The 13,237-nt window shown below is 45.0% G+C and overlaps 1 protein-coding gene across 6 annotated transcripts in view; it reads left to right on the forward strand.

Moving 5' to 3' along the window:
- The window catches only part of CALN1 (calneuron 1), a 636,916-nt gene that overhangs the window by 591,205 nt on the left and 32,474 nt on the right, over positions 1-13,237 (forward strand). For all 6 annotated transcript variants that reach the window (XM_012449090.3, XM_012449087.3, XM_012449086.3 and 3 more), the window contains one exon: positions 3,858-4,014. In XM_012449090.3, the coding sequence (XP_012304513.1) occupies positions 3,858-4,014 (157 nt within the window). The remainder of the gene's footprint in view (positions 1-3,857; positions 4,015-13,237) is intronic.

Raw genomic sequence — 13,237 nt, forward strand, 5'->3', positions numbered from 1 at the left:
GACCTAGAATGAAGAGGCAGTCCCTCTCCTGTGTAAATGTTTTGTGTAAGAAGAAAAAGAGAAATGGCAGGGAACACGAGGGCTCTGAACCTTCTCCTTGGACTTTCATACTTTTCTTCTGTCACTTTTGCTCTCAGTTGATCGGCCAAAGCTTGACATCAACAGGGAAAACAAACACAGCGCCCCTGAGGCTAAGCAGAGATGAGGGGCACTGACCCACGCGCAGTCACAATTCCAAGTCTCATTTCTGAATCCCCAAAACCTTAACAGCTAAGAGCCTACTGTTGACCGGAAGCCTCACCCATAATGTAAAACATTGATTAACACGTATGTTATATGTTACATGTCTTATACACTGAATTCTTACAATAAAGTAAGCTAAGGAAAAGAAAATGCTGTTATGAGAATCATAAGGAGGAGGAAATAAGTTCATTAACTGGATCATCATAAAGGTCTTCATCCTCGTGGTCTGCACCTGGAGTAGGCGGAGGAGGGGGAGGAGGAGGAGGAGGACGGGTTGGTCTTGCTGTCTCGGGAGTGGCAGAGGCAGAAGGAAATCCACAGATAAGTGGACCCACGTGATCCAAACCCATGTTGTTCAAGGCTCAATTATAGTTGGGAATAGTAGACCCCGTTGCAGTCCACGCTCTTGCTCATCAGTATTCATTTCCCTCTCTTCAGCTGCAAAATACACTCCTCCTCTCCCCCAGGGAGACACCCCAAAAGTCCCATCCAGCTATAACACCAGACTCCAGTTCTAGAATCTCATGATGCTCAGCAAATCCAGGTGTGGCCCGTCTTGGTCTGGAAACAAAAACTAAGACAAATCACTCCCCACCCTCGCCGGACGCAAACGCACACTTGACATATGGCGGCGGACCAGGGTCAGGCAACCATCGAAAACATTCCCATCTGGAAAGCAAAAAATGGGACACCCATAGTGGTCAGAGGCTCAGAGCAATTCTGAAATCCTGTTGGACAAAAGCCTTGGGGTGAGGAGTTGTTTTTTTTTTCATTAGATGCTTCTGCTTCCTAGGAATGACCCTCGATGGGCTTGTTCTCCAAGATTCCCAGGAGCACTGTCTTTTCCCATTATTCTTATACTTCTCCTATGAGGGCGTTGGGCAATACACCCTTCCTGGGACCCGTGTAGCTTATCCTCGTAATCGCCTGGGCGCATAGGTTGGGAAACCCAAAGATCTTTTACGTTTGGAACAGTTACAGCGTCTTTTAATCCAAGATTGTTGGCTCCTGGCCAGTACAGCTCTCTCAAGGACTTAGACATATTTTTATCTGAGTCCAATCAGTTTATGCTAATAACCACATCCGCAATTATTTTTGAGACATACCTCTCTCTAAACTTGATAACAGGCTTCCTAGGAGAGTCACTTAACACATTCAGAGATGTTTTAAGGAGGCATTGATTTGCTTTAATAGGGATGTATTATTAAGCATTTCTTTATTTTATCTCTTATGTGTTGGAGATGAGAAACAGTTGCTTCTGGTGCAGTGCCTGTAATCCCAGCACTTTGGGAGGCTGAAGCCAGAGTATTGCTTGAGGTCAGGAGTCTGAGACCAGCCTGGTTAACATGGTGAAACCCCGTCTCCAGTAAAAATACAAAAATCAGCCAGGTGTGGTGACATACGCCTATAATCCCAGCTTGTTGGGAATCTGAGGCAGGCGACATAGAGAGACCCTGTCTCTATGAAAAATACAAAAATCAGCTGGATGTGATGGTGTGTGCCTGTAATCCCAGCTTCTTGGGAGGCTGAGACAGGAGGATCACTTGAACCTGTGAGGTGGAAGTTGCGTGAGCTGAGATCATGTCACTGCACTCCAGCCTGGGTGACAGAGCAAGACTCCATCTCAAAAAAAATAATAATTAATAAATAAAAAATATCTGGGTATGGTGGTACGCGTCTGTAGTCTTAACTACTCAGGAGGCTGAGGCAGGAGGATCAGTTGAGCCCAGAAGTCTGAAGCTGCAGTGAGCTATGATCACACCACTGCGCTTCAGCCTGGACCACAGAGCGAGACCTTGTCTCTAAAAAAAAACCCAGAAATTTGAGAAGGGGGCTTTGAGAAATGTGGGGGATAGGAAGATCACGGATGATTATGAGAAAAAGAGAAACAATTGCTTCTTTCAATGCTGCAAGACCAGGAATTTCTGGGTTCTTTTTATTTTTGGTTTGCAAACCAACCAATTCATTCCTGAGCACATCTCTTCCTTGCAGTGCTCTCTGTTGGATGTAACTAATTACAATTGTGAATCAGGGCATTTTGTTTCACAAGCTTTTTACCTAAGGCCACAGGACTCAGATTCAATATCTATCTGCCCTCCAAGGTGTCACGAGCAACAGTTCTACCAGCGTTTTGCCGTTGCATAACAGGGATCTCTGTCTTTCCAGCCTCCGGTCAAGATTTTCTCATTTTTCACTGCCTGGCTCTGGAACCAGTACGTCGTATGTTAGAATTTTGGTTACACTAGCCTCTTAGTTTTATGTACCAATTTCTTTATTTTTGACATAGACCAACAATGGTCTAAGTTATGCTGCGGTAGCAAACAAGCCCCAAATCTCAATGGCTCATAACGAAACGGGGTATTCCTGACGTGAGTCGTCCATCGTGTTTCAGCTGCAGGCGCTCCCCACTTTGTCCTCATTCTGAAACCCAGGCCGAAGGAACAGCCCCTATCTGGGGCATGCAGTTCTCATAGCAGAGGGAAAGAACAAATGTTAGAACCACAGGATGATTCGCAAAGCTGTGAATCGGATGTGGCATACGTGACTTCTACTCACATTGCATTGGCCAAGAAGGTGATGCTAGCAAACGTAATATAAATGGAGTGGAAAAATACAGTCCTCTCTCGGGGAGGGGCAGGATGTCATCAGGAATTCTGCACCTCTCCATCAGCAGTTTTTCTTCAGGAACATGACTTTGAACTTGTGGTTTTAACTTGTTAGAACAAGATTCATGGCCAGGCACAGTGGCTCACGCCTGTGATCCCGGCTATTTGGGAGGCTGAGGCAGGAGGATCACTTCTGCCCAGAAGTTCAAGGCTGCAGTAGCCATGATGACACCACTGGACTCCAGCCTGGGTGACAGAACAAGACCCTGTCTCTAAAATTTTTTTTTTTTTAAAGATACATAATTAGGCCAGGCATTGTGGCTCATGCCTGTAAATCCTAGCACTTTGTGAGGCTGAGGTGGGCAGATCACTTGACGTCAGGAGTTCTAGACTAGCATGACCAACATGGTGAAATCCCGTCTCTACTAAAAATACAAAAAAATAAAATAGTCGCGTATGGTGGTGGGTGCCTGTAATCCCAGCTACTAGGGAAGCTGAGCCAGGAGAATCGCTTGAACCCAGGAGGCGGAGGTTGGCGTGAGCCAAGATCTTGCCACTGCACTCCAGCCTGGGCAATGGAGCAAGATTCTGTCTCAGAAAAAAAAAGATACATACTTAAAGCAATATGGGAATTGCCAGTGTGTTGGTAAATTATAAACTTTTTACAGACATATGCATTGTCTGAAGGGTTTCACCGTTCTAAAGTACATGAGATATGCAGGGTTGACAGCACATGGCTGGGTGAGTAGGAAACCAGACTGGGAGGCGGCATTTCTTTCTCCAAGAATCTAAAGTGAAGGGAATATGTTCCACTCTCTGTTGCCCCAGTAAGTCCCTGCAAGTTCACGAGTATGCTTGGAGCTGAACGGGATGGAACACTGCTGCTCTGAGATCCTGAGACACGGAGACAAGTTTCTGCAGAGCAGCCGTGGGTCTTGCCTGTCATGGCCAAGCCAACGTCCCATCTGCACCTGCTCCTGACCACCTCACTGCCCTCTGTCTCCGCAGTTCGACATGCAGAGGATAACTCTGGAAGAGCTGAAGCACATTCTCTATCACGCCTTCCGAGACCACTTAACGATGAAGGACATCGAGAACATCATCATCAACGAGGAGGAGAGCCTGAACGAGACCTCGGGGAACTGCCAAACAGAGTTTGAAGGAGGTAGGTGCCCCTGCCGCCGCCCCCTCCCCGCCTGGGACAGGCCAAAGCACCACATTCTCTCTATGAAACATGTGTTTACACACAGGCTCCCGGGCTGATGTGGCTTGTACCGAAGTCAAAAATCCAGGACTGAGGTTAAAAGTCTTTTTTGCTAAGAAGTGATGGGTTTCATTTTCTCTTTTCCCTCCAAATTCTACATTTTCTTGCAGAATCTCCAATTGTCCCTGTCCTTCCTCTCAAGGCTCTCTGAGGTCTGTGTGTGATGAGATGTGTGGTTTTGTGCTGTTTGCCTTTTCTCAGTTGTGGCTGCCTGGGGCAGAGCAAAAAGCCTATCTGACGGTCGGCAAACCCGGGTTGAGTCTGTTGTGTGACCTTGGGCAAGGGATGAACCAACATCAGGATAATTACACCTGCTTCACAGAATTCTTGGGAATGAATGACCTCTATGTTCACAAATGCACTGGCCAAAAAAAGAAACCAGGGACAGAGTCCTCTCATGAACTTACCCAAGTAGTTACAAAAGGAATAAGGATCTCTTGAGGGCAAAAAAGAGACCCATGAAAGGTTGAGTTTTGTTTTGTTTTTTTTTTCTTTTTTCTTTTTTTTGGATTCATGAAAAAAATTTTAAAGAAAAAAAAGAACCTAACTAATCTCCTAATCAGTAGAGAATTCCTGGGAAGCAAAATGATTTCATCCTTCTTTCTAACTTCGAAAATCAGAGTGACTTTAAGCCCTGATGTATAGAGAAAAATGTTTATTAAAACATCATCTGGCAGGCTATCAGTGACTTTCTGTTCAATGCTGACATTTCTTAAGGGGGCCAATTTTTTTTTCTTTTTTTTATGAGCACTTAAACAAGTCAGTATACACAGTTGGGAAGCTGTCACACAGATGCTGGAAGGATATATTTGGTTGTGTGGTCTCAGAGCTGTCTCCCTTAGAGCCGGTGAGCACTGTGGAGGGAAGCTAGTGGGCTTGGGGCTGAGCCGGTCCCAGGCACCAGGACTGTCCATCCAAACCCAGGCTCCCACCAGCCTTGTCTGGGCTGAGCGGCTGCAACATGGAGCCAGCATTAAAGGCCATGACAGGAGGGAACAGGAGATGGTGTATACTCCAAGCTCGCAAACAATGGAAGAGAGGGCATAGTGGAGACTGTTGCAAAGCAGAGAACGATGATCTTTTCTGAAGTCACTCAAATTTAAACATTGCAAAAATGCCATGTGCATCAAACAAAACCCAGCTGTGGTCCTGAAGCTGCCTGGGTCTCCCTGCTGTGACAACAGGGCAATAGCATTGATGACTATGTTTGGAGTAGGGGTCACACTGATTTTTTTTTTCTGTAAGTGGTTTCTCTCTTGTTGCCCAGGCTGGAGTGCAGTGGTGCAATCTCAGCTCACCACAACCTCTGCCTCCCGGGTTCAAGTGATTCTCCTGTCTCAGCCTCCCGAGTAGCTGGGATTATAGGCGTGTGCTGCCACACCTGGCTAATTTTTTTTTTTTTTTTTTTTTTGTATTTTTAGTAGAGACAAGATTTCACCATGTTGGCCAGGCTGGTCTCGAACTCCTGACCTCAAATGATCCACCTGACTCAGCCTCCCAAAGTTCTGAGCCACCATGCCCAGCCAGGTCACACTGATCTTATAAGGGCAGGATGGGGTGGTCACAGCAAGGCCATTTCCAGCAGGACATGCAGGGGTCTTTCAAGGGTGAGAAGGGGTGAGGAGAGGAGGGCAGAGATTGGGGACTGAAACTTAGGAAAACAGCAGACCTGGCCTTCCCACTGCACCTCGCTCCAGGCTGATGGACCATGTGCCCACGTGATGAAAGCCTGTGGGACTCAAGCCCTCGACTGTCCATCCGTGAGCACTCTTGAGATGGGTGGGGAAGGGCATTTTTGGGTATCATTTCATTTTCCACAAGAGCCTTTGTTGGTGGATCAGTGTCTTGTTCAGAGAAGTGTCATAGATCTTAGTAATTTGGGAAAGGCCAGGCTATACTGGGAAATAATATAAATTCTAAGAAAGCCCTTTTTATTTCTCAAAACCTTATACCTTAACAAAATAAATGCTTTAATGATTAGTCAATAGCTTATTTATACTTAATGTAATATAATGAATGATTAATAACAATTATACTTAATAATCATAATTATCTTACAATTTTATGATATATTATGGTTTTTATAATTATTGATTATTACAAATATTAATGTTATTGGTTAATTTTAAGTCACTTAATGCAGTGCATGGACAAATAATTACATTAATTACCATCAATAATTATTAGTCCAGACACTGCACTAAGTGGCTTACAATTATTAACCATTATGCTAATGATTATTACCATAATTAATATTGTCATAACTAATATTATGGTAATAATTATGGTATTATCTAGCCATTGCCTAACCAATAACTCTGGTAATTTTTCTATTTTTAATTTTTTATTTTTTAAAACAGAGTCTTGCTCCATTGCCCAGGCTGGAGTGCCGTGGTGCAATCTCAGCTCACTGCAACCTCTGCCTCCTGGGTTCAAGCAATTCTCCTGTCTCAGCCTGCTGAGTAGCTGGGATTACATGTGTGCACCACCACACCCAACTAATTTTTGTATTTTTAGTAGAGATGGGGTTTCACCATGTTGGTCAGGCTGGTCTTGAACTCCTGATCTCGTGATCCACCTGCCTCAGCCTCCCAAACTGCTGGGATTACAGGTGTGAGCCTGTTAGTCTAGGCACTGCACTAAGTGTGTTAAAATTTATTATTTCATTTAGAAAAGCTGTTATTTTGTAATTTGCACGTTACATTTTTGTATGATCTCTGGGACCTTCATTACATAATCCCTTTTGGATATTTTTATCTCAGAGAACTTTTATAAAGCATTATGTCAGCGTTGTTTGTTCCCAAACACAAGCTCATTGATTTGTGTTTAGGTTTAAGAATTTTCCAAGCTTGGATATGATCAAAGTAATGGTTGAACATATTTAATACTCACAGGCCTTTCCACATGCAGGAAAGAGCCTCCCTGATTGCATTTGAGCAGAGGTGTCTAGGAAGAGAATACTGAGGGCCTGAGTCTACCTGCTCTGCATCCTAGGACTGGAGGAGTTTGTCTGAGACCCTGTGGCTCACCTTAGACCCCTCACTTCTGTATTGCTCCCATATCCACAAGCTCCTCTCCCTTCTATCAAGACATGACTGCACAGTGGCATTGCTACTACCTCCAAAATCTCCCTCTCCTCCTCTCAGCCTTAAGCCCTTTGGGGCCTCCCCATCTCCCCTAAACTGTCAACTCCTCCCTATCCTCTTATGCTCTTAGCCTAAGCTGTATGCCTTGTCCAGCCACCTCAACTATGCCCTTGCTGACATTCTGTTACAGGACCACCAGGTTCTTATGCTCACTGTTCAGTAATAGACCAATACACTGAGACAGTAGGGTTTGCAGCAGAGAAAAAGTTTAATGACTGCAGGGTAGGTGAGCAAGGATACAGGAGGAATCCTAAAATCCATTCCCTGAGTAGTTTTGAGCTAGGATTTTTAAGGGGATTGTGGAGGGTAAGGGACTGAAAAATTGGGGCTGTTGATTTAGGATGTGGAAACTGCATTCTTTGGCAAGTCAGCTTCCCGTGGGGTCCTTCAGACCAGCTGACATCAGTAGTCTCATTGATATGCAGAACCTAAAGAATATCTCAAAGGGAAAACTTAACATTTTATACTGTTCAAGTTGTCATCAATAGAGCAATTAAGGGGAACTATAATTGTACACGTCTGTGTATGTGTGAGAGAGACAGAGAGAGCCTGGCTTCTTTTTCATTAATGTTAGTTTTGAAGTTCTGTGGTACATGTACAGGACATGCAGGTTTGTTACACTTAAATGTGTGCCATGGTGGTTTGCTGCACCTATCAATCCATTACCTAGGCATTAAGCCTAGCATGCATTAGCTATTTTTTCTGATGTTCTCCTCCCCTTCCCCCACCCCCTAACATGTGTTCTCATTGTTCAGCTCCCACTTATAAGAACATGTGATGTTTTGGTTTTCTTTTCCTGTGTTGATTTGCTGAGGATGAAGGCTTCCAGCTCCATCCATGTCCCTGCAAGGACATAATCTTGTTCCTTTTTATTGATGCATAGTATTCCATGGTTTATATGTACCACATTTTCTTTATCTAGTCTATCAGAAGACAGCGTGGCAATTCCTCAAAGATCTAGGGCCAGAAATACCATTTGAACCCAGAAATCCTGTTACTAGGTATATTCCCAAAGAAATATAAATCATTATGTTATAAAGAACTATAATCTTATAACAGGGGTTTTGTGATTCTGGGGCAATAGGCAGCAAACACCTATGAGGAAGCAGATTGGAAAGCAAGCTGATCTCATGATCAACGCTGAGTGTGCAGCAAATGTCATTTATTTTCATTTCTCTGATGCCCTTCTTTAATTTTCTAAGGCCATAGGGATAGTCTAATCCGAGAATCCTGACTCACTCTGTTGGCTCACTCCATCCCAAATCTTGATCTATCCAGCACCTGTGAAGGGTCTAGGTGGTTTCCTTTTTTTCCAAGTGATGGAATTCTTTTCTCCTTAAACCAAATCCTCCTGGCAACCCCACATGACCAATAATAGGGAAGGGAATGGGCTGGGCCTCTACCCTAAGCCCCAGAGTCCCAACTCAGGTCTTCTCCACTTCTGCTAACCCACCCCTCACCCCCAGGAAGTTCCTTCCTGCTGCTCTCATTAGATCAAGCAGCTAATAATGTCAATTAGGAAGGTCTTTGCCATCAAAAGATGGAAGAAGGCATCTGCCTCTGCACCAGAAACTAGGAGATGGGCAAAGAAAGAGACATTTCATGGCAGAGATGGAATTGAAAGAAGCCCACATCTGATGGCTGGGAGCTTGACAGAGTTGGAGGGAGGACTAAGATCCAGAGCATGGAAAAGGCTTCAAGATGCTGCTGTGGGCAGCCCAAGTGACAAAAACTCAATTAGAAATTAGTGGGAGGACTTGAACATGCCACCAGCATCCTTTTTTTATTTTATTTACTTTTTTTGGGACGGAGTTTCAATCCTATTGTCTAGTGCAATGGCACGGTCTCAGCTCACTGCAACCTCTGCCTTCTAGGTTAAAGTGATTCTCCTGCCTCAGCCTTCTGAGAACCTGGGATTACAGGCAATGCCACCACTCCTGGCTAATTTTTGTATTTTTAGTAGAGACAGGGTTTTGCCTGTTTGCCAGGCTGGTCTGGAACTCCTGACCTCAAGTGATCCCCCCACCTTGGCCTCCCAAAGGGGTGGAATTACAGGCATGAGGCACCACGATCAGTAAGTTAATTTTACACACACACACACACACACACACACACATACACACATATATATATATATATATAAGAGATTCTTGCTCTGTCACCCAGCCTGGTCTTGAACATGTATATATGTATATATGTATGTGTGTGTGTGTATATATATATTTATATGCTTGTTATATATACAAAATAGAGTCCATCTCTGTCACCCAGGCTGGAGTGTGGTGGCACAATCATAGCTCACTGAAGCCTGAAACTCCCAGGCTCCTGCTTCAGCCTCCCGAGTAGCTGGGACTACAGCCATGTGCCACCATGCCAGGCTAATATTTTTACTTTTGTAGAAACAGGGTCTTTCTATATCACCCAGCCTGGTCTTGAATTCATGGCTTCAAATGATCCTCCCACCTCAGCCTCTCAAAGGGCTGATATTACAGGCATGAGCCACTGTGGCCGGCCTAAGTTTGTTATAGCAATGATTGTATTTTTCATTTGTCTGAGTCTTGGGTCTGATAATTTTACTAAGAGGTGTTAAGATAGTCTTCATTAAGTGAGCAATATTGACCACTCCTTCTACATGAATGAAAGAATAAAGAAAAAAGTAAGTTAGGATCCCCAGAGCATGGCACTCTTGATGGGAAAAGTTTTAGTTTGGGTTTGATTTTGTTATCTTTACTTAATTTTTAGATAATAAGTAAAGGTAATTTTGTTATCTTTACTTGTTATCTTTACTTGTTCACACACACACACACACACACACACACACACACACACACATGAACACAGCCCTTCTATATGCCAGTCTGCCTTATCTTTGTGGTGGGAGAGCCCTGCAGTCATATGGGAGCATCAACTTTTTCATTTTTCACCCAAAAAACGGACAAGAAGAAAAGGTATGAAACTCCAAGATGGATAGAGGGCAAGCCTGGCTGGGCACAGTGGTTCCCACCTGTAATCCTGGCACTTTGGGAGGCTGAGGTGGGCAAATCAGCTGAGGTCAGGAGTTTGAGACCAGCCTGGCCAACATGGTGAAACCTTGTCTCTACTAAAAATACAAAAATTAGCTGGATATGGTGGCGGGCGCCTGTAATCCCATGTAATCTCAGCTACTCAGAAGGATGAGACATGAGAATTGCTTGAACCCAGGAGGTGAAGGTTGCAGTGAGCTGAGATGGCATCACTGCACTCTATCCTGGGCAACAGAGCAACACCCTGTCAAAAAACAACAACAAAAAAAGGCATGCCTTCCTGACTTTTCCAGGAAACACCTGTCTCAGGGGCTCACATCACAGGTAGAACTCGTTTTCCTAGAGCACCAAAAGGAGTCTCCTACAGAAACCCTTTTGCAGGCAGGGAGGGGACTAGAAGATGCTCACTCAGGGGCTCTGCAGTTGACCTTTCCATCATTCACACCTGGCTTCCAGACTGAAAATCACTCAGACTGAGTGAGTCAGGTGCTGACTACATTCCACCCATGGTGCTGGGTGCTTTGTGCATATGAATTCATTTTACCCCTCTGCATTCAGGAACTCTCTGGCATTATGTATTAGAACTTTTTATGTCCCCAGTACCATGAGATTTGGTTAAAAGCATGACTTTCCGGCACTCCCAGCCCCTCAGATATCTCTGAATCCCCTAATTAAAATATGTTTGATATACTTTTTTTTTTGAGACAGGGTCTTGCTCTGTCACCCAGGCTATAATGCAGTGGCACAATCTCAGCTCACTGCAATCTCCACCTCTGGGGTTCAAGTAATTCTCCTGCCTCAGCCTTCTGAGTAGCTGGGATTAAAAGCATACGCCACCATGTTCAGCTAATTTTTGTATTTGTAGTAGAGACTGGGTTTCACCATGTTGGCCAGGCTGGTCTCGAACTCCTGACCTCAAGTGATTCCCCCTCCTCAACCTCCCAAAGTGATGGGATTACAGACATGAGCCAACATGCCCAGCTTGATATACTTTTGTGTTACTTGTCAATCTTCATGTCCTAATTATTTGGAAAAATTACCATACCCTGGCAACACAGCAAGACCTCTTCTTTACAAAAAGAAAAATTTTTAAATTTGCCAGGCATGGTGGTGCATGCCTATAGTCTCAGCTGTTTGGGAGGCTGAGGTGGGGAGATCACTTGAGCCCAGGGGTTCAAGACTGCAGTGAGCTATGATTGCACCAGTGCACTTGAGCCTGGGCAACAGAGTGAGACCCCAACTCTGAATAAAGAACTTACCGAGGATGGATCCAAGATGGCCGATTTGGAGCAGCTCAAGATTGCAGATCCCAGCAAAAGTGCAGACGGTGAGTAGACGCCACATTTCCAGACGGATTTTTATTGCCCACAGACCAGGAGATTCCCAGGCAGAGGAGCCCCACAGGTTGCCAGCGCAGCTGTTTTGGCCAGCGCTGCGGTTCTCCGCACAAAATACACAGGTCCAGGTGCTGTTCTAGCTGGCGATTGGAGCTCCTGGGAGACACAGTCACTCATTCAACTGATAAAAAAGGGGACTGAAACAAGGAGTCAGGCCAGGAGATTCCTGGGTAAAAAAGTGCCACGAATCTCAGCGCAGCTGTTTCAGCTGGCACAGTGGGTTGCCACATAGGAAATCACACAGATCCCGGCACCTTTTCAACAGGCAACTGGAACACCTGGGAGAGAGTCGACCATTCAACTAAAAAAAAAAAGGCTCTGAGGCAGGGACCAGGCTCGGCTGGTCCCACCCCCACAAAAAAACAGCAATCTGAAATGCTCTAGATTGAGAGGAGTTGCACAGCAAACACAGCTGAACCCAGGATGGTCCAGCTCTGTGGGGGAGGGGTGTCTGCCATTACTGAGGCAGTCCACCACTACAGAGGTAGTCCGCCATTGCTGAGGCAGCCCGCCATCACTGAGGTAGCCCACCATTACAGAGAGAGTCCACCATTACAGAGGTGGGCTGCCATTGCTGAGGCAGTTCTAACTATACCTGTATAAACAGGACTGCAGGGAAGTTCGCACAGCAGCTGGGCGGAGCCCACAGCAGCTCAGCAAAGCCTCTGCAGGCAGACAGTGACTATGCTGCCTCCTCGCTGGGCAGGGCAGCCCTGAAAAAAGAGAGCAGCGCAACAGAAACCTATAATTAAAGCCCTAACTCCCCAGGACAGAGCACCTGGGGGGAAAAAAAAGCGTTTATGAGTTCTGCTGCAGCAGACTTAAACATACCTGCCCAGCAGCTCTGAATGAACAACAGAGCTCACAGCTCAGCACTTGAGCTCCTATAAAGGACAGAATATTTCCTCAAGCAGCTCCCTGACCCCCATATATCCAAAGAGTCACCTCATAAAGGAGAGCTCAGACTGACATCTGACGGTATCCTTCTGGGACAAAGACAGCAGAAGACACTGGCAGCAATTCTTACTGTTCTGCAGCCACTGCAGGTGATCCCCAGGCAAGCAGGGCCTGGAGTGGACTTCAGCAGTCCTACAGCAGAGGGGCCTGAATGTTAGAAGGAAAACTAAGAAACAGAAACAAATAACTTCATCATCAACAAACTGGACATCCACTCAGAGACCCAATCTGAAAGTCAACAACTACAAAGATGACAGGTGAGCAAATCCGCAAAAAGGATGAAAACATCTGAAACCAGAACGCCTCTCCTCCTACAAGGGATCACAACTCCTCACCAGCAAGGGAACAAGGCTGGATGGAGAATGAGCATGATGAATTAACAGAATCAGGCTTCAGAAGGTGGGTAATAAGAAACTTCACTGAGCTAAAAGAACATGTTCTAACCCAATGCAAAGAAACTAAGAACCTTGAAAAAAGATTTGATGAAATGCTAGCAAGAATAAACAACTTAGAGAGGAATATAAGTGAATTGATGAAGCTGAAAAACACAACATGAGAACTTTGCGAAGCATACACAAGTTTCAACAGCCAAATTGACCAA

The sequence above is a fragment of the Aotus nancymaae genome, unplaced genomic scaffold (assembly GCF_030222135.1).
Source record: "Aotus nancymaae isolate 86718 unplaced genomic scaffold, 86718_ANA_hifiasm-v0.15.2.pri h1tg000012l, whole genome shotgun sequence".
NCBI classification, from domain to species: domain Eukaryota; kingdom Metazoa; phylum Chordata; class Mammalia; order Primates; family Aotidae; genus Aotus; species Aotus nancymaae.